The sequence below is a fragment of the Cheilinus undulatus genome, linkage group 18 (assembly GCF_018320785.1).
Source record: "Cheilinus undulatus linkage group 18, ASM1832078v1, whole genome shotgun sequence".
Classification (NCBI taxonomy): domain Eukaryota; kingdom Metazoa; phylum Chordata; class Actinopteri; order Labriformes; family Labridae; genus Cheilinus; species Cheilinus undulatus.
The window spans coordinates 16,240,492-16,262,494 of NC_054882.1; the positions used below are offsets into that span (position 1 = coordinate 16,240,492).

The window sequence follows — 22,003 nt, forward strand, 5'->3', positions numbered from 1 at the left end:
AAATCTATAAAACGACCATTAGGAAGAGGGAAAAAAATCAATCAAAATGCCATTAAAGTGGAATAAGTTGCCAATATTGCTGATGTGGTTGCAGGTCCTTTGATTTTCCTTCAGATTATTAGGCACAGTCGAGTAGTGACTTTGTTAAGGGAAACCAGTGTTGTTGGGGAGTAATATGTCTCTCGGCTTCATAAAGTTTGCTGCCTCATATTTCCCGCTTTATTGATTATCCATTATCATTTGTCATGAGGTGTCCTAACTCAAGGGGAAAATATAACCCCCTTTCTTCACCGCCTGCCCGCCTGGGCTGCTCTGTACAGGAGCGAGCTCTGTATGGATCTGCGTGTAAAGGTACCAATCTCAGAGAAAAATGAGCAAAGAAATAAAACACAGCCGCTGTGCCTTGCAGCTCTAACAGGGAGTGTGAGGTTATGGGTATGGGCTGAGGGGGAGTACTGTGCATAGGAGAAACTGAAACAGAGAGGAAGGGGAGAGAGGATGGCAGAGACAAAAAAGGAAGAAAGAGGAGAGGGAGTGCTGAATGGGCTTTGTTCTTCTCCGCCTTTTTATTTCATCATAAGGTTGATGAGGGATCACAGCACTGTTAGTCCTCTCTGTGATAGTTTTGTCAAGGAGTTAAGACATGTAAAGGACCAGACAGAAAGAAAAAGTGAAGTCTTTGGGGTTTAAATGCCTCTCTTGTAATGGAATTCATTTAACAGACGCTTAATGATCCCATCACATTTTGCAAATGTGCACCTAAGTTTTCCTCAGTTATTCTTTGTCTTTTATTATCCTATTATATTTTTAATTTTGTGTTATTTTTATCAGCGCAGGTATCTCCTCACATCACCATCCAAGCCTGAAATGTGAATAGAAACATTCCTCGAACTGTCTGTGACGCTGCACCTCCGTCAGGACCATGCATCACTAAAATGGCGTGCCTCAACCATTTCGTCACACAATGATACAATCCATTGAATCCAAATCTTTTTAAGAAATGATTTAAGGATTTTTTCTTCTGTTGCGGTAGCAGCAAAATCAATCCAGCAGGCTTTCCCCTTCCCTGATTTATAATGTTGGTAGAGCAAGAATGGGGGATGAGAGATGCAGAATAGTCAGCGTTCATAACATAGATAAACTACATGGGGCTCCTGTGCTGTGGACTGAAACATTTATCTATAGAAAATCTGTGTAGACACCAAACAGCCATCTAATGGACTCTCATAGAAATACTGCACTAACACAGGCAGGGTGAATTACAGCATGTCAGACCTGTCTTTTCTCTGTTTTCATATTTTATGAGAAGGAGAGAATTGAAATCAAAAAATGATTTATTCACAAACTCACATCTGTCTAATTTTTAAGTAACATACAGAAATTGTAGAAAATCATGACAACATTGTATTATGGAGCCAGTATTCTCCAGATACATACTGCATGTACATCCCTTTCATATATGATGTGCATACTTATATTGGTTTGATTATATACTGATGTTTCTCCCTTTCTTCCCTCCATGTCTTATTCTCAGCCTCTAAAATTGTCTTGAACAACATGCTGAAGGAGCCGTCGCTAATTCCAGACCAGATTTTGGCTAAAAACATCTACCAAGTAAGTGTTTAAATTTACTGACTGAAAATAATACTTTCTATCCGTGTTGATTTTGGCACCCTCTATGAACAACGCATCTCTTTGCTCTTTAACTTCCATGGTATTCAATTAAAAACATAGTGAAAAAGATAGGGATGCACCATTTTGGATTTTGGCTGATATCTGTAGTTCAGACCTAAAACTTTAATACATAGAATGTGTTTCTTTGGGGATGAACTCTGCAAATTGTGTAATAAATTGGCTGATGTTCATAGCCAAAATATTGGTTATAAATATCAGAAGAAATTTTCATATCTGCCGATACCAATAACTAACTTTTTAAGCTCTCTGCCAAAATCGTTATCATGCTGATAATATTGTGTATCTCTAGAAAGTCATACCTTGTTAAAAAGTTTTTTAAAAAGTTATAATAAAAAACAATTGTAGGCAAATTTCTTTCTCATTACCAGGGATGTGTAAGCACCAAGGGATCTACTCTATGAAAGTCAAGAAAGTCAAGGCAGTTATTCAAGGGAAATTTGAATGGACAGGTATGTGCGTTCAAGTTGTTTAGCTTGATTCCAAAAAACATCCATATAATAAAATAAACAAATTAAAAAGTCCAAAAGCAATGCTCGGTAAAATAGGCCTTCTCTAAGTTACAAGATGTGCATCTTAACACTCGACAGTATTACTGTTATATCACTACTTCTTCTTAAGTGTTGTGTATAAAATTAGGGAACATACGCAACCTCGAACAGTCAGACTCTAGATTGTGAGGCTCACTTCTGATGATAACTGTAGAACCAGTTAACCTTATATGCCAGAAAAGACTTTTTCATATATCTATTGCATGCATATATTACACATTCTTCTGGTAAAGCTCCCATAGAAAATGTTCTCAGACTTGGCACAGTTTCAGAGGTAGATTTTCCTGATGACCGACATAGTCTGGCCAGACCATCTGCTTTACGAAGTTAGCAACCAATGGAAGTAAAAAAAAAAAAAAAAAGGGTTTCTGTTATTTAATCCACTCTGTGGTACAGTGGAAACATGAAAGATGAAAAAAAAACAAGATGGCGGACCTCACACAGGGGACCCTCCCTATGTATGAATAAAAGGCTTATTCTGGGTTAAAATATTAGGGATGCACTGCACTATTGGCCTGGTATCAGTATTGGCAGATATCAACATTTCTGCTGATATTTGAAACCGATATTTTGGCTTTGAATATCAGCAATTTCAATTGTAGATTTTTGCTATTTGTTCTAATAGGTTTGTAAAGCTTGATGCTGGACCAATAGACCTACGCATCTGAAGGCCTTTTTCTTTGTTCATTCTTATTCTTATGACTTCAAAGTGTGTTTTAGGTACTCAAGTTTGTTTCTTTGTTCATCCTTTTACATTAAAATGTGTTCAAAGGACTGAAGTGTTAGGTCTGATATACGTATTTGAATATCGGTAATCTGTAAATATTGGCATATTGGATATCAGCAAAAAATCCTCCATCCCTACAAAAAAATAAAACAACTTCCTACTTTCAGGTGATTACACACTTGTTTAGATAAGACTACTTATAAATGTTATGTTTCATGTCTACTGAGTTTGTTCCGCTAAATGCTACTAAGATAAATATTACACATTGCACTTTTAAAGATGAGATGAAAGTCACAAAAAATCCTATAAGTTATAACCTGATGATTATCAAAATAATAAAAAAATTATGTCCCATTGGTACTTGAAATATACCAGTTTTGGACTGATTCATACCCCCTCTATATTCTTATCTTTACAATACTATCGTTTACTCAAATGAATTATATCGTATTAAGTTTTGGTTCTTTGTAATGTTATAAATCATTGACATAAATAAGATTTAGTTGTTTTAAAGCACATGGCTTTGAAAGAGCATTAAGAATTTTGATAACTGTAGCGAAGCAAATGCTTGCTTACAAATAAGTTTTATGCTGTGTTGTTTTGATTGTACAATCTAGTAACGGTGTAAATAAAGTGGAACAAATATTTGCTGTATTTAATGGATCAAATATATATTTTCTTCTGTGCTGTGAATTGCCGTTATGAACCCTATGAAGACACTTAAACACATAGAAAATTATCATATAGATTAATCACTTAGTTTCTGATGATCTTGTTTGTTTTTGTAGGACTTAGCGTTGTAGAAATTCATCATTTATCTTATGTCCTGACATTTTAAATTTTAATTTTGGACCATTTTTAGAGATTGCTCTCTTGCTTTATTTTACATATAACGAATTCTAATATACGTTGAGTTTCTAAGTGTTTTCGTACCAGCTGTCTGACAGAAGGCGTCAGTTGCTCTGTTTGCTGATGAGGTCACGTGAGAGCCGACGGTCATGCCTGCCAATCTGCCAGCATCTCTTGTGTTTTCTCCTCTCCCTGCACTCTATGGGCTTCCTTTCCCCTAACACCCACCCTTTTTTCGCACGCCATAATATTTCTTCCCCCCTCTTTTCAGTGCACAATAAATGACTGCTGTTATGGACCGCTGGTAGACTGCATCAAACAGTATCCTCTCCCATAAAATTTTAAGCCTGAAATTGACGAGGAGCTATTGAAGGGGATGAGATGTGTCTGGCTTTACCTGACATAAAAGTTCTGCTTCACGGAGGAAGTGTTTCATCCTGCCTGGAATATCTACCATCCACCCATACAGAGGGGCTGGAAGGTGATGGAGGGAGGAGAAGGAGGAGGAAAGGATGGGCTGATAGAAACGCATCTCCATGTGCAAACAGTGAATCAGAGCCAATGTTCTATGATACAGGAAGCTAATCGCTCAGGAGCCTCATTGTGGTTAAATTACACTTTTGTATGACACTTTGTTTATACCATGTGATTTGTCATTTTCTGTCGATTACCAAAATTGGAATCATAAAAACAGATTTTTATTCAGTTATGATCTTCTAATGTTGTTCAGCACCATGGACAGCTCTTAGCATAGTGAAAAAAAGGTTATTGTTCAATTGCACTAAACGTTTTATTTTACTTATTGATAATTTTGTTTTACTCTTAATATTTCCAGTTTTTTTCTTTCTGTATCTTTGCCCGTCTTTAACTGTTCTAGATATCCCCTTCTTGTTAAACAGGGGCTGGAAAAGCAAATTTGACACTGTAACCAAAGGAGGATTTCCTTTCTGTTGCATTGAGCTTTACTCCTTCAGGATTTTCGATGAAATAAGTGAAGTAGTCCAAGTGCTCTATGTATCATTATTGACATTTGTTTCATGTTCCTCATTTAGGTAATGCATTTTGGAGATTTGTTATTGAGGCAGATTGAAATTGAGCTGAAAACTCTGATTGTTTTCTTTTATACATTGGCAAAAGAGAAATGCTTTTACTTTGCACTATGGCATGGTAAACAATCAAGCAAATATCTAGATTCAGGTTCCATATGTACTATTTCTGCTTCATGTTGAAATCCTTGACTCAGTCTTCTCAGCGCTATTGGCCAAGAGCATGAGGTGCTGCTTCGTGACAAACTGCAGGAAAGGAACCTTTCCTTTCTAGGTAAGCTATCCTTTGACCTTCTCCTCACATTTCTTTAGTGGAGCTGATCATGGCTGTGTGGCCTTTTTGTAGGCTTACTCAAGGACATGACTGATGCAGTGGATGTTACCTCTTATTGATTTGCTAATAAAAGGAGCTGCTATCAAATATCATTGAAGCTAATGTGCTTTAAAATTGATATTTATAGTGCAAAAGCTTAAAAGTAGGTTTTAGATCTGTCATTGGAAGGTTTGGTGTAGGACTGGGAGAAATATTGATGCCAAAATGTTGACATCATCCTTAAACCAATGCAGGGTGTCTGCAGGGTCTTAAAAAATATTCCATTTGATTTCAGATTTTCTGCATGTACCTTCCGATGGTATAATCCATATTAATTGCCATCATTCTTAAATTTACACTTTGTATTTTGATGATGAAGAGGGCTGTCTCTTTTAAAGGTTTTTCACAAGATTTTGGAGTGTTGTTTAGTTTTTTGCCCATTCATTCAGTAGAGCATTTATGAGGTCAGGCACTGATGATGGACAAGAAGACCTGGCTTGCAATCTCTGGTTACAGTTCATCCCAAAGGTACTGGATGGGGTTGAGGTCAGGGCTCTGTGCAGGCCAGTCAAGTTCTGACACACCATACTCATCAAACCATGTCTTTATAGTCCTTTTTTTGTGCATGGGCACAGTCACGCTGGAATAGGAAAGAACTTTCCCCAAAGTGTTGCCACAAAGTTGGAAGCATAGCATTGTCCAACATGCCTTGGTATGCTGAAGCTTTAAGATTGGCCTTAACTGGAGATGAGGGGCCTAGCCTAAACCCTAAAAATACAGCCCCATATAATTATCCCTCTTCCACCAAACTTGAGGGTACAATGCAGTCAGGCAGGTAATGTTCTCCCAGTATCTGCCAAACCCAGACTCACCCATCTGACTGCCAAACAGATAAGCGTTATTTGTCACTCCACAGAACATATTTCCACGGCTCTACGGTCCAGGGTCTGTGGTCTCACCATGGAAACCCATTCCATGAAGCACCACCTGGACAGTTTTTATGTTTTTATTAATACCAGTGGAAGTCCAGAGCTCAGAGTGTTGGACTTTTACGCACCACGCTCCTTAGCAGTCATTGACCACACTGTGATTTTACATGGTCTTCTGCTTCATGGCTGGATTGCTCTTGTTCCTAAATGCCTCCACTTTCTTATAATATCACTTACAGTTGACTGTGGAATTTCCAGCAAGGATAAAGTTTCATAAAACTACTTATTGTAAGGGTGGCATCCATCACAGGATCATACTTGAAGTCAGTGAGCTCTTCAGAACGACCCATTTTGGATCACAAATGTTTGCAAATGTAGACTGCATGGCTAGGTGCTTGATTTTATCCACCTGTGGCAACAGGCCGGATTGAAACACCTGAATTCACTGATTAACAGGTGTGGCCAAATACTTTTGTCCACATAGTGTATGGATGGTTTGGATGGATGTATGTTTCATCAACTAAAGAAGCTGACAGTGACATAATGCTGGACAAGGAAAAAAAGAGCTTTAAGGATACATTTCGATGACGACTGGGGATTTTTTACCTTAACTTCTTTTTCCATCTCCAATCAAGTAACTGGAATATAGATCGCTTTCTTAACATCTTCTACTTTCCAAAACAGTTATTGGAACATAACATCAAGGTAGAGTGGTCAGGTGTGAAATTGTCAAATTTTAACCCCTCTTCCTACCATCAACCCCCCCCCCACCATCTCATCACCATGCCCTAGGTCAGATGAGTGATGAAGGATAAAAGTCATTCCCTCTGCCATTAAGACCATATCATTTATTTGGACCTGGAGTGCTGACCTTTCCTCCGAGCTGCACAGAGGACTGTTCTAAAACTGTCAGAGTTTGGGCGACATAAGGGCCACTAAGGCCGTCTCACCCCGTCTGATAAATGGATTGGAAATAAGCTACCCAACAGCGGGGATGGCCCATTAATTTTAATCAAAGGTGATGTAAAAAAGGCGATCAGAGCCACATGACAATGTCAACAGCCCAGTAGATATGAATAGAGGCTCCTGTTCATGCACACATTACCACACCCAGGATGCCCCTCTGTTCCACAGGCCTCTGGCAGCCTCTCTGACCTACCCCCTGCTCTCCCTCTCTCCCCCCTTTGGCTGATTCTTCCTCCTCTCCACCACTGACACCGCCACCCTCCATCTCTGCTCAATTCCCCTCCATGCCCCATTAGTTGAGCTTGGCTGGAGACAAAGAGGCAGCCCCTTGGAACTGAATGACCTGGTCAGCCTGAGATTTAATGGAGAAATCAGGTGTTGGAGGGATAATGGCCGAAGCGCACCAGAAGTCAAGGACAATGGCTGCAGCCTACGCAGGCAGGGGTCAGCCTCACACAGTCTATAATGCCAACCTTGTCCCCTTGCTGTGTATTTTATAAAGCTCTGGCAAAGTGGAAGGAAGCTCTGTAACTGGGCTTTACAGGTTTTTGTGCTACGACAGCGAATATGTGGCAGGTGGAGTTAATGGTTTTACTGTGCCTGCTGTCCTCTACTGTTATTTCTGCTTTGCTAACAGTAAAAGGGTTGTGTATCGGTGAAGGTTGTTGGGGTCACCTGCTGCATCAGAACTTCACTGAAGAGTAAAACTAACAGCAAAGTAAAAGTCAGATGTTAAAACTCTGCACTTTATCTTCTGTAGATGAGAACCAACTGAGAGCTATGGGCTATGACAAAACACCTGACATCATCCTGGAGGTTCCTATAGGTTCGTATTTACATCACAAATGTCAATATTTCATCTGCCTGTTAACCTTAGCTACCTTGTTTCAAACAGGATTGTTTGGTTGTCAAAACCTTGTTGTGTTAATGCCAGATCTTTAAACTCTCAGAATGACTGACAGAAAAGAAAATGTCACTTGTCCCTTCTGGATCTATTCCGTCACTGGTTTTCTGAGTGTTTCTGTGTGTTTCTGTGTGGAAAAAGCTGTAGAAGGACACATCATACACTGGATTGAGAGTAAAGCCTCATTTGGGGATGATCACAGCCATCGCACCTATCTCAACGAACAGTTCTGGAGCTATTGGAACAGGTCAGCTTTTTATTATCAATACTTAATGTTTTGGTTTAATTTCTCTTTTTTTTTTTTCTTTTTTTTTTTTTTAATTTGTCCTACTTTGGCAGAACCCCCTTCTTTTTTCCAGCTTTGGTCATTCAGCATGTTTAAATGCAGTTACAAAAAGTCAAATTAATGCATTAGAATCTCTAAAGTAACCTTGCAAAGCAGATGGATTGGCCAGGCTCCAGGCAAATCCATCTTGCAAAGCTACATTCTGAAAAAAGTGCCAGGTGTTAAGGGGATCTAACAATCAGCATAATTCTGGGAAAATGAGGCGTGAGCTGTGGGCGGGGAATTAGTTGTGCTAGAAGACAACAGCAATGGCTGCAGCCAGCGTAGCAATTAGCTCGGATGTGGCTAGCAAAGATCACTACTGCTTTTCATGACAGAAAGAGTTGTTTTCACTCTTCTGACCTGTTTTGGCATGAGTTTGTGATGGTTTTTGGCAGGTTTCGATGTACTGTAAGCAGGTATAAACAATGGCTGCTGGTGGAGTGATAAATTTGGATGTAGCTTTAGTATAATGGCAGTAATATCAGAATGGGGCCACAGTACTTTATTAAAATAAGAGCAAAGAGTCATACTGAAAGCTTCTCTCGCAGAGAAGCTGTTTTCACTCTTCCCCTAACCAGCCTCGATATCCACATCAAGCTTCACTGTTCTTAAACTACGGCAGCATTTGCCTGTTAAGCACAGGTCATTACTGAAACTGTAAATGCGTACAATCTCATAATGTCATGTCACTCTGATTGGACCGTAATCAATGTGAGAGACGGAAGATTCGTCCAGTCATCTTTCAAAAATTCATTTTGAAACGTCTTGCCCTATCCAAAGGCTTTCTATGGGGATTTTGAATGGTGAGAGCATGGAAGCTGTAGAGCAGATCATTTACCTTGGCAGCGTATACAATCGATTCGCTGACTTCAAGGATGAGATCAACAGCAGACTTGGACTCACATCTTGGTTGATCGATGGGTTTGCTAAGTAATACATTGTGGCATTCCTGGTATCTAAGCATGCAGACGAAAGCCACTCTTTTAGTCCTTGGTCCTCCTGGTCCTTCTATACTCTTTTGAGGTCCGGATGCTAACTGATAGCCAAAGGCACCAGCTGGACTCCTTTGTGACAACTTCTCTTTGGCCTAACTTTGGGCATCAGTGGCAAGACCTTGTGTCTAATGCTAATGTGCTCAGGAAGGATCAGCTGCTTGGTACTGGAACATCAGTTACACTGTTACAGGCACCTGTCTTACTTTCCCAGGCCTAGTGCCTGCATAATGGGTGCCCAGGATCCGGTGGGCTGGTCAAGACACTGGGGTCGACTGCATGCATCTGGAGGGGTCAGCTGGTAGGATACCTGAAGAGAAAGAGCATGGGCCTGGTGCAGGCCTGGACGATGGCCATCAGGAGGCCAGAGCAGTAGAGTGCTAAGGTTGACACGGCGAGGTACTGAACCGGCATATTCTCCCACACCTGACCTGACCTTCCAGTAGACAAAACATGGTAATGAACTCTCTGCTGTAATAAATTAGTCTGACGTATTCATAGTAAATAGAATTTCTTGAAGTCATACTAACACATCTAGGAAGTGTGATTGGAGATCAGTTTGCTCTTGCATGTTTACATCTCAACTCAACAGCATAAATACTAAGCACAGCAGAAGTTATGCTTTCATTTACCTTCTGATATCATCATAAACTAGAAGTATGGCATTCATCTCAACTTTAACAAGAGTAGAGCAAAATGCACACAGCTGTAAAATCGATCATGTTTTCTCCAGTTGGCATACAACCAGCTAGCTGCTCGCTAACTTGTTAGCAAGATCAACAAGAAGAAGGGCATCATAACGAACTTAAAAGGGACATTTTGGCTCCTACTGTGGAAGAGGCAGCAATAAATCCCATCAGTAACTTGATTCTGGGATGCAGATGGTCTGGCTGTTAGGGTTGTGCCCCATGTGTGTAGGCAGCCCGGGTTTATGTCTGGCCTGTGGCTCCTTTCCTGCACATCTCTCCCCCACTCTCTCGTCCCTGTTGATGACTCTATCCACTGTACATCTCTCTAAATAAGAGGCATAAAATGCCAAGAAAGGATATCTTAAACATTTAATGAAAAAATTGAATAACTCGATTCTCTCGTGATGCACTAACTGGGACGAAGACAGTTGTCCAGTTAAAGTGCCTAATCTAACTATAAACATAGCTTGACCATGTAAATGTACTGATTGTTTATAACTTCTCCTTTTTGACAACTAATCATCATCAGTATTGTCAGCCTAATAAAGGCAACTAAACTCTTTAACCACTTCCCTGTTATATAGTTCACACTAACCACACAATTGCAAGTTGTTCATTTTAACAACAGATTACTTCCACATCCACTCCTGTAATCAGAGCCTTTTTCAGGCTGAAGGTTCTGCCAGTGAGAGTGGTTATTTTCTTATGCATATTTTTGGGGAAGAAAATTGGGAAATGCATAGATTGTTGGAGAAGTTGAGCTGTTGTGGTCTGACTTTGGGGAATAAGAGGTGTATGCACATGTAAAAATCAGTCCTAATACTAAAAAGGAACCATCTCTCGCACATAAAAAGGAGGCAATAAGATTATGACTTTAATAGTCTGTGATGAGTATTCTAGATTTTAGTTTCAAGGCTGGAAAAGTGTCCTGGATAACATAAAAGGTAGGGTTTCCCTGATTAACCCCAGCAGATTATACGCAAACAAACCCTACAAACTTTATGGCATAAAGACCTGTCAAACAAAGTCAGCTGTCTTGAATAATCAAGGAGAATATTTATTGATATGTAGGCTTAATTTCAAACTACATTCAGCATGTATAGGGACTTTTGTATTAGAGGTACACTCACAAAAGAACAGGGAGTCCCTCACACTCGGTCTTTACATCCCAGCCTCCTTTTGCGAGAGGTTCCAGTCACCAATTTGAAAAGTCGCCCACACTTCCTCCCCCACTTCACTTTGGCCTCGGCCTTCCTCAGCCGTGACGGCCAGCTGACATGTTGTGATATTGTGTTGGTGCGCCTGGAGGGTTCCAGACCCCCAGACACAGCCGGACTCTCTCCTACACTCTTTGATTATTGTCTGGGTGCATGTATGGGACAGGATCAGGATCCAGTTTTTAACTCTACAACACAGAGACGCTGGTTATCATAAATTTATTTAGGTGAGTGGTTCTCAGCCGGGGGGGTCGGGACCTTCTGAAATGCCTTCCAAAAATTAATAATATTTTTAAATTATTTCAAATTGTATATTTTACCCATTTTTAGAAAAAAATTATGTATAAAATTAGCCAAATGTAAAATAAAATCATGGTCATTTTGGGATGTTTACATTCTAATCAAAGTCATTTAGAAAAAATCTTTAAGATAAAAATCTGCACATGAATGTGCACAACTGTGTTCAAAGATGCTTCAACCAAACTCAGGTAAAGTGGGGGTCCCCGGTCTCTGGCACCTTTATTTTGGGGGTCGCAAGCTGAAAAGGTTGAGAACTACTATAATACTACTGACAACAGAAACTCACAATAGGACAGAAAAAAAACATACACACACAAATCAACAACAAGTTGTACTTCATGTCTGGTAGAGTAATCATACAAATACAACAAAATCAGTGTGATAACACTGATTTGTACTATAGTATTCTGACAGCAAGCAAGCAGTGCAGTGCTCCATTTTTCCCATCACGCTGTTCCTATTTTCCTCCCTGTTGCTTGCATTGAGATGAGCAAAGAACAAGAAAACAGGTAAACTACAAGGTATGAAGAGTTGAACTGTATATTTCCTTGCTTCTTCTTAATTGTTATTACAAAACAAACCAGATTTGATGGTTTTTGGGCATTGACCGTGGTCTTCACCCCAAAGATTTTCAATGGGACTCAAGCCAGGGCTTTGGTCAGGCTAGTCACTAAGGTTCACTTTGGTCTTCTGGAGGCACTTCTTCACCAGGTGCCACGCATGTTTTGGGCTGTTGTAATGTTAGAAACAAAGCGATGACCCAGACCCAGTTTTGCTGCTGACTGCTTGAGGTTGCCTTTTAAAATCTTTACATATCCTTTTTTTTTTTAATGATTCCTTCCACCTTTACCGGATTCCCAGTTCCAGATGCACTAAGGCATCCCCACAGCTTAATGCTCTCACCGCCATGTTTCACTGTGTTCTTTGGGTAATCGTTATTATGATTTCTTCCATAATTGAGCATCCCTACAACTACATGTAACATATTTTTTTGTGTCCTTCAGGCCTTTGTAATGGAGCCCCTCTCAAACGACATGGTTAATCTCAAGGGCTATCCAGAAACAAAACTGAAGTATTAAAATGCTGTATGTTCATCCTTATTGTCATTTTAAGCACACAGTTCAAGAACAAAATAGGTCAATGTTTGGTCAAATTATATGGATTTCAGGCACTTGTGAGGAAGTTTAAATAATGTACAAAGACATGTATTTTCTTTAACTGAACTCCTAGGGATGCTCAGTGCTTTGGAATTTTTTTTTTTGTATATACTTCTTCGTGACCTTTTCTCTGAGTTGCTTGAGTATTCTTTTTATGTTAATGTTGTAATGGTAGCCAGGAATACTGATTAACCAGTAACTGGATCTTCCAGACACAGTCGTCTTTATACTAGAATCACTTGCTTGATTGTACACCACAGGGTTGATGTTTTGCAACCTTTTTAAGACAGTAAGTCTTTTTGAGACAAAAGGGTTTAAAATAGCTTTCGTCTTGAAAGGTTAATAAAATAAAATAAATAATGTGTCCACATTCAGAAATGTACCCTGTTAATAGTTGACTGACCTCCTGATTTCACTGAGAAACTGCCAGCAGAACAATCACTTGATTTTCAGGGAAAACGACTCTTTCAATTTCACTGAGCCGTTAAATGCAGGAGATGAGGTCAAGGCTGTAATCAATGGTGTGTTTTATTTTCTCAGAGTAACATAGTTTTATTCGGGCCTACTTCCAGAAGAAAGCGCTGTCATTTAATAAAAAGGGCCAATCTTTGATAGTAACCATCTTTGATAGGCCTCATTTAATGTTCTTAAGAAAGTTAGTGACAATGAAAAGCTTTGCTTAAGCTCCAAGACTATGTTTAACAAGGAAGCACTTAAATGACTGCTGGCTCCTTTGGTCAGACCTAAAATAAATTAAAAAGAGCTCATTTCACTTTCTGATGTCTTCATATATATATTCCCCTTTTTTCGTTTGGACTGAAGAAAGTGGCATTGATCTGTCTTCTTCTTTGGTGCTCTTGGCATTAGTTTACAGTAGGTCAGAATATCAGAATACTAACAGGCTGAGTGGACAGTTGGGGTTAGATTGAGCCTTACATATTTGCCCGTGGCTGTCTTTCATTGATATTCACTGGGGCAGCCTTGTCCGAGTGTATTAAGGAACTGACAAAGCAGATCCCATCATGTCAGCCGGCAGCCCGGTCAGATAAACATTGTAGTGTCAAAAAAGACAAAATGTCAGTCCCTTCAGACGCTACCTTTTCCAGCACCCCTGTAATTTTTAATTGACATTTACTGCTGACATTTGAAAATGCACCTCATCTCTCTCCTTATTGTCTGAGGTACAAGCATGTGCGCTCACAAGTGTGTTTGTGTGTCTTCGTTAAGTGAAGGGAGTGAATTTGGGGTCAGCGCTTTGTAGTCACAAAAACATAAACCAAGAGAGAAATGGGGGACAAGAGAGTGATGGGGTGACATCACCCTGCTTTCACTTCTCATTAGGTGGAGTCAGGTCCTGAGACGAGCCCTAAAGCACTGATTTTTAGGATGTTTGTCCATTCCCTCATTCCTCAAACTCACATTTCAGCGCTCCACTCCAAACCTTTCAGTTTTGCTCTGACCGCCCTTGGAATTGCACAGCAGTGGTTGTAATTACTTCATCGCCCCTGATTGACATTTCCAGTGATTTGCTTATTTTTCATGAATTCCCTCTTTGCTTTAACTGCGCTGCTTCCCCCCATCGCTTGTGTTAATTGTTCTCTGTTTGCCCTCAAGCATCGCAGAGTGAGCTGAGGGGACATGCTTTTTTTGTAGAGGAGAAGAAAAAACATAACTAATTTTCTCTCCAAAGCTCTCACCAACTGCATTTATCATCCAAACAATAGTCTTGCCAACACACTAACCCCATAATGAACCGCTCTTCAGTGGAGTGAGGGGTAATGACGCTTCACCTACAATGCTCTGTAGAAAAAAAGGGAAAAAATGGGGGGGAAACGGTCTTGTGAAGAATCAAGCAGCGTGTTCAGGCCCAGTGCCTGGATGAGATGGTGAAGCAGCAGCGATTGGTGTCTACCAGCCATCAATCTTGGCTGGTGGCGTTCCAGAGGCAGCGAGCCCTCTGCTCTGACGGATGTTCATATAATTGAGTTATCCATCTCACCCAACTATCAGAGTTGCATAAAAATTATTCACCTGCTGGTGAATATTAAACACATAATGAGCCTCTTGTGTGTTTTAGGAGAAGTGGGTAAGGTTAAACACAGCATGTAATGAAATATGGACCCTTATGTGGTGCCACATTAACTGCCCCTCCTTGATTATAGTGTTTTTAAATCAATTATGGTTGGCAAAGTTCTTCCCACAACTCCCTGAGCAGCAACTAAAGATTTGCCCTTGCACTTGTCTTTTAAGTTGGTTTCAAATAAAATATATATATTTTTATTTATTTATTTATTTATTTTACATTTTCCATGGCAAAGATTCTTGAAGAGTAAATTTGACTGTAAAAGCAACATTATGGAGGTTTGATGTACTTTGGCACCACTGAAGATATCTGAATGCAACCCCCCTTTGCAGGTGTTTGGCTAAGTTAGTCCAACAACAACTCCAGAGGCCTGAACAGTGGTCCCTAGCATCCCAGCGCCAACCTCCTCCATGCTAGCTCTCAAACTGCAATGCCACCTTCAACAGACCCAAGCTCTGCAAATGCAAGCCCTGGCTCTGAGTTACTTTCCCCTCATAGACAACAAGTATTTGTTGAGATACAGATGGTAGAGAAACACAAAGAAGTCTTGATTGATAAGATATCTGGTTGAATAAAACACCAGATGCTTGTGCCCCAAAGGGTAAACGCTCAGTAAAGAAATCTTTTAGCCCAGTTAAGCCCTTTATATTGGCCACCATAAGTCAACTGAGCAGACTGATGGGCAGCAAAAAGCCAGTACTTTATCAGGTTTCATTCAGTTTGTCCCACAACATCACCAGAGTTCTGAACAGTGATCTCAGGAGTCCCAGAGCCAATCCCCTCTATGCTAGCTAGACATTCTTTATCTTACCTGCCCTACCGCCTGGCTACCAGCCCAAACAGCACTGCCACCTTCAACACCCCAAAGCTCTGGGCATGCAAGCCCCAGCTACTCTAACACATCACTCATGATCAGGTTTAGTGCACCTTGGCACAACTGAAGGTGTCCGAGTTACCTTCCCCTCAGAGAGAACAAGCATTTGGTGAAAAACTGGTGGAAGAGGAGCCAGCGAAGGAGAAGCCAAAGGACCATGTTTACTGATAAGGTGCACTAAAATAAATTGATTTTGCACCAAGTTTATTATAGTTAACTAAAAATAGTTCAAATGTAAAAATCGATTTATTTTGTTCACCTTTCAAAGATTTTCTGGGGCATTTTTGCCTTTATGTGAAAGGACAGCTGAAGAGAGAGGGGAAATACGGTGACGCCACCCAGACTGCTCGCTCTCATTGGTTGTAGTGGGAAATCTCAGTGTTAAACATTTCAGAGTGGATTTTGAGGCCCAAAGTGTAATTTCAACTCCATTCTGAGTTAAGTGGCCTTCAGTGTTTCAGTTAGTTGGAGTTTTCCCATCATGCCTTGTGTGTTTACATGTGTTTTTGATGTTTAAGATTTGTTGACATGCTGTCTGTTGTACACTGATCACTGCTAAGATTCTTTAGCTCATGTTCCTGGTGGAATATTGTTGTTTTTGATTTTAGACACATCTGCACCATGAGTGACATTATCCAGTGAGTTAGTGACTTCTCACATGTGCTGTGGGGCTTTCTGCAGGAAAGAATGATAGCTGATTTTTAGCAAAGGTTAGTGCCAACTTCTGTACTAGTCTCTCTGTGGCCATCCATCCCTACCAGAATACACCTGTCTTTGTCACAGGGGCACAATTAAAAATGGCAATCTCTGGTAATTATGAAAAGTACTCTGGAAAAAAACCTTCAAATAATCCACAGCAAGAAGGAAATCTTTCATCTTCCTGTGTGACAGAGAGAGTCAATATCTAACACAACAAAGAAGTGTTGAGCTACAGTAACACTGGTTAGTGTTAGGATGAGTCCATCTTTAACACCAGAAATGACACTTTATTAGTGTTACGCTCCAAAATGAGTCAATTCAACACTCTGTGGTGTGGACCCATACAGACACTGTAAAAGTGTCAATGTTAACTCTGACATTGTTAATTTGAGTATGCCAGTTTTGCCATGTAGAATGGTAAATATCAAACATGCTTTGAAGCAGTAAAAAAAGCGTGTTGACACCTCACACTCGGAGATTATTCAGACAAATTATCATTTGCGATGAGCCTCCACTCAGGATACGCCCCCACGATTGTTGGGGGAGGCAAGTCTGGCTTAAACTGGCTTAAACTGTTTAGTGTGAGGCCACCCTAACTTTATACCACAATCTGTAATTAAAAAATACCCACAGGGGATGTACACTTATGACAGACTGTTGCTTTTTGTCAAGCTTCTTGCTTGGTCATTCCTCTTTTTCTCTTTGTCTTTCATGTATTTGCCTCAGCCAACATTTCAAATAGTATAGAAAACAGCCAACTGGCTTCTTTTAAGCCAACAGCTGGTGTGTGAACTGATGCCTTATACACACCACTCACTATAAAACAACTGCCAAAGTTGCATAGTGCTGAAAGCAGGCAAATTTGGCACTCCATGGGCAAAGGATATATGCCAGTGTCCCTGTCCAAAGTTACTGTACTGTTAGATTGACCTGGAAACTACGGTTTCAAGGGTTAAAAGTCACATATTGTTGCTTTGAAAGAAAGCAGGGTGAATCAGAGAAATGGTAAGAGGCACAATTTTGTTTAGAAGGGTTGCAAAAACCAGTGCAAACTGAAAATTCCTCACAGGAGCTTTAATACTGTCAGCATTTGAAGTCTTATGCATGGACTGAATTCTTAATGTAAAGCACAGATAGGCAGTATTAGGGCCTTTTCTATAGTTAGGTCCTTCTCTAAAGCTGAAGTAAAATAAGTGTAACATTAAACATCAAAGCACTACCACAGACTAGTCTAGATGTCTAGACTCCCTGCATCTGTTCTATGAGAAAATCTAGTTTTTATTCATTTGAATATTGTAAAAGATGTTTAATTTCCCCAAATATGTCAGTTTTTCTAAGGAAATATCAACAGAATAAATTAAAACATACTGTGCTGAGCCGCTCCAGCATTCAAATCATTTTGATAAACAGTGCAGCACATTAGATGGGATATTTTAATGTTTGAAAAATTGATTAAGAGCTGGTTCTCGTCTTCCCTGTTTCCTATTTTCCCTCCCCCATTTCCCCTTGGTCCAACACAATGGACAGCCTGTGTGGAAATGAGAATGGGCCAATACACCCCCCTCCAAAAGCAAATCAGCTGTGAGATTCGTAAACTGCAAATGTGTCAGAGTTGAAAATGTTAGCTCTCCTAATGGAGGCTTGAAAAGGTTAGATCTGATAAAAAGCTGTCAGCCGTCCACAAAAAATGATTTATGGCAATATAATGGGACAGTATGCCTCATTTCTCCCTGGTATGGAATGGGGGTTAAGACTTTTGGGTTTGTTGTTATACATCATCTGGCTTGACCACTCAGAATTTAGTTGTTTGAACATGCACACATGCATTACGTTTTCCTCTGGCTCTTTTGTTGTAGTCATTTTAGAAGCCATGCTTTGTTATGTTGATAATTTAGGTCCTACAATAATTACAGACTGACTATTCCCATGATCCTAAAGTTTTTACTGGTCTCTATTTCAATGTGTTTGGCAAAATGACAGTAGTGTTTCTTCTTTGTTCTTTGATGCTCATAATGGAAAGCAAAAATGCAATTAATGACAGCATTGTAACTCTAAAACTGAGGCCAGACTCTTCCTCTAACATCATCACTAATCTGCTGACATGTTGGCTAATGAAAAGACAAAAATCTGATTTATGTGATATCTTATATTAGTTGACACAGCTGTAATTAGACATCCTGGGGCCTTTTTGAACTTTCTACAATTATGTCTGGATGTGTATGCAACGTAATGCTGATACTGCAAGCTAATTTTCTTCATTTCTTGGAGCCGTCAGTCCTTTTTTCGACACAAAATTAATTTTCTGATTGGAGATATTGTACATTGTTTTACTTTTTAATGGGCATGCCCATCATTTTTTGCTGAACCTCCTAGAGTAGGAACAACAGGAATCTTTAATCAGCGCACTGTAATAGCATAGATAGTCCATATTTGATTTAGACAATTATACCTTTAGCTTTCAAATACTTGTTATGCTTGATCTGTAGCTCCATAACACGTAAGAGACCAGTGCAGAAATGTTTTCTCTGGTTATATTATTTGTAGTAGGGGTCATCAATTAAAATTCTTGGATGTCTGTTTCAGATTTCCTTAAGCAAAGGTCCAGCATATAAATTCATCTAACCTGTGATATAATTCAGTCCAGTTCATGAAAACATTGAAAACAACAATTTTTTATGAACTGGTGGTAATTATGAAATTATAGTAATCTAGCGATACCAATAAAATATCAAAATAAACCCTTTTGTTGCAAGCAAAAGCAGCTTTGAAGGCTGTTAACAGACTACCGATAGCTCTCAAAAAGTGCCTAGTTCCCAAAAAGGCTTAATTTAGAAAAATTAAATAAAGGAGGAAGTGTTTGTTCCCCCTTCTCTTGTTTTCTAGATGTTAATAGGTGGTATTTTCCCCAAAAATTGCAACAATATGCCACTCTTAACTCAAGAAGCCAAGCAGCGCAACTTTAGCCAATGGCTACGCTGAGTGATCATGAGCTCAGTACCATTTCAGGTACAACAGTTGTACCAAATATGGATTTCTGAACTCTTCAACAAAAGTTAAAAATCCAGAATTCTATCATTTAAATTTGAACATGAACTCGTTTCATTTGTGGCCTTACAGCGCTGCATCTTTTTGTTGTCTTAACCAGTTCTTAACCAGTTATTTTCTGTAAATAAAACACCTTAGGAAAAGAGATTAGAGGAAACTAGAAAAGCACTTGGAGAGCGCAGGCCTCCGCCACTAGCCCTATCTCCCAATAGTAAAGAATCCTTTAAAAAATTCCTGGATCCAGATGGTGATCCGGATCACTCCCAAAATCTGATCAGTTCTTCCTTAAGCCACTTCTGACATGTCCTGAAAATTTCATCAAAATTTCATAACTTTTTGAGCTATGTTGCTAACAAACAAACAAACTAACTAACTAACTAACAAACCCTGCCAATCACATAACCTCCTTGGTGGAGGTAATCAATATAATGGAAAAACCCAATTCAGATGATGATATGCTACTTTTCAGAACAGAGTGTTTTTTTTCCCCTTGCATCCACCCAAGTCATTTAAATCGTTGATTACCATTCAGAGCTGCAGCTCCCTCTCTCTCTCTCTCCCTCACTCTGAAACTTCTCTTAAAAAGGCATGCTTTGCCTATGTAATGTAAATGTCAATTATGGAACAACATAAGGGCCAAAATTTGTACTTTCAGCCACATAACAGAGAGCCTGATTGAAAAGTTTCTCTCTTTCCAATTTGGCATAGTGCTGTTAGACATGACTTTAAGCTAATAGCTTGGATGGACCCAAGAGCCACAAAATCAACTTCATGTTTTTTACTTTGCATTTTGCCTCTTCAAGAATAGAAAATAAATGCATCAGACTCTGTGTGCAACGTTTGCATGTGTGACATTATCTCAAAAACACATTAGAAAAAAACAAACATGGTGTGCAAAGGCCTGGACAGTGAGACTAGATAAGCACCAATCAGTGCCAGCTTCAGGATTCAAACATGTGAACAGAGCGTGGAGAACTGTAGCCTTTGTGCATGGGTGCCTGCTCCACCAACTTAGCTTTACTAGTGACCAAAATGAACACCTTTTGAGTAGAATAGGATGTGGTTGTGTAGAAATTCAACAGACACTAGGATAGAGTGCATCCAAATATCAATTTCTGAACTCTTCTAAGTGTAAACATTACATTTATGTTGTTAAAAAGTGAATATGCTCTTGTTTTCTTGGCTTAAATGTGCTGCTTTGTTTGTTATGTGGACCAGTTGTCATTTTACTTGGAAGCTGTGATAAGTTTGTGTACAATAAGACAAAATTGTGCATTTTGCTCAAACACAAACGTGTAAGACCAGAGAAAACCTGATTTTGCAGTGTTCTTCCCAGAGCTGCATATTGGTCGCCTTAACACATATGACTGGTAAAATAAGAAGACAGGCATTTAAGAAATGCTTGCTTGTGCATATAGAGTGTCCCGTTGAGTAATACATTTCCCAGCAGCAGCGGGGCCATCATAGAGCCAGAGCAGATAGGGGATGTCACCTGAGAGAGGGCGCCCACAGGTCGTAGCTGCTGCTGATCCAATGAGGCTGGACATTATAGGGCCATCCCCGAGGACAGGTGCTGGGGTGACAATGCGACACCTCCGAGACCTGTGCCCTGCCAGACTTTACCCACCTTCCTGTCAGAGATGTGCGCAACAAAAAAAAAAGATGTACAGTTTAAAAAAAACCCTCCTTTAAAGTGGCGACCCAATGTGTGCACGTCTGTCAGTGTGGATTTTCTAAGTGGCTTTGCAGGGTTTTACAGGTGTGGGGTTTTATTTACTAAATCTGCATGGAAAATTCTAGCAGGAGCTAAATTTCCTCTGTTTTTTAGGAGCAAACAAATCAGTTTTCCTGGTTAAGCATAAGCTCCTGTGACATTGCCGCCCTCCTATTTATAGTCATGGATACCCCATGCAGTGCAGGAACGTGGCCTCTTTTATTGTTTCCTTTGTTATGACATCCTCTCACAGAATATTCCACAGCTAGAAAAAACAGCTATCCACAGTGGTGGTGCCTTCAGGGCTTTGCAAGTGTTTGTTTTAGGGCACATCGGTACACAGAAGTGCAATGCAGGCCCCCAAAGCGCAAGCAACTTGGAATATTAATGGCAAATGACAAGTCGTCTCTGATGCTTCAAGGATTTCATGCTTTTAAGGATGCACATTTGGGTGCATTGTTTAAGGCGTCTGGGGTGTAATCCGCACTCAGGTCTCCAGCAGCCTCAGGATTTAGCTCCGGTTAAGCCTCCATAGCTCCTATTTATTTTCGTAGGGTTGTATGTGTGCATTATCCAAATTTGTCATTTACCATTGAGTGTGAGAGCAGCGTTGACACGGCCGCTGTGCGCATAAACGAGGAGCGGGACAGGAAAGCGGGCACCCCAGCGATACGTATCCCTCCTCCCGTCTTTCTGTTTGCATGTGACACAGTGAGATGGAGAAGAAAGCCTCCAGTCAAATGAGGTGCGAGCATGTCTGCTCCGTGAATTCCTGTTTCGCCACGGAACTTTTTTAAAAGATTAACGTACATTTTTTGTCAGCTTTCACGATGTATGTCGTCAGACTAACATAGACACACATTTTTTTCCTCATTTTCTTCCTCTCCCTGGCATTTTCCTCTTAGTGACCTTATGGGTTTTATCCTGG

General features: G+C 40.0%; 1 protein-coding gene across 1 annotated transcript in view; it reads left to right on the top strand.

Annotated features, from left to right (window-relative positions):
- The window catches only part of cdin1 (CDAN1 interacting nuclease 1), a 107,475-nt gene that overhangs the window by 42,863 nt on the left and 42,609 nt on the right, over positions 1-22,003 (top strand). Inside the window, exons 7-11 of the mRNA XM_041812791.1 lie at positions 1,535-1,614; positions 4,091-4,140; positions 5,072-5,139; positions 7,834-7,899; positions 8,119-8,224. Coding sequence (XP_041668725.1) covers positions 1,535-1,614; positions 4,091-4,140; positions 5,072-5,139; positions 7,834-7,899; positions 8,119-8,224 — 370 coding nt within the window. The remainder of the gene's footprint in view (positions 1-1,534; positions 1,615-4,090; positions 4,141-5,071; positions 5,140-7,833; positions 7,900-8,118; positions 8,225-22,003) is intronic.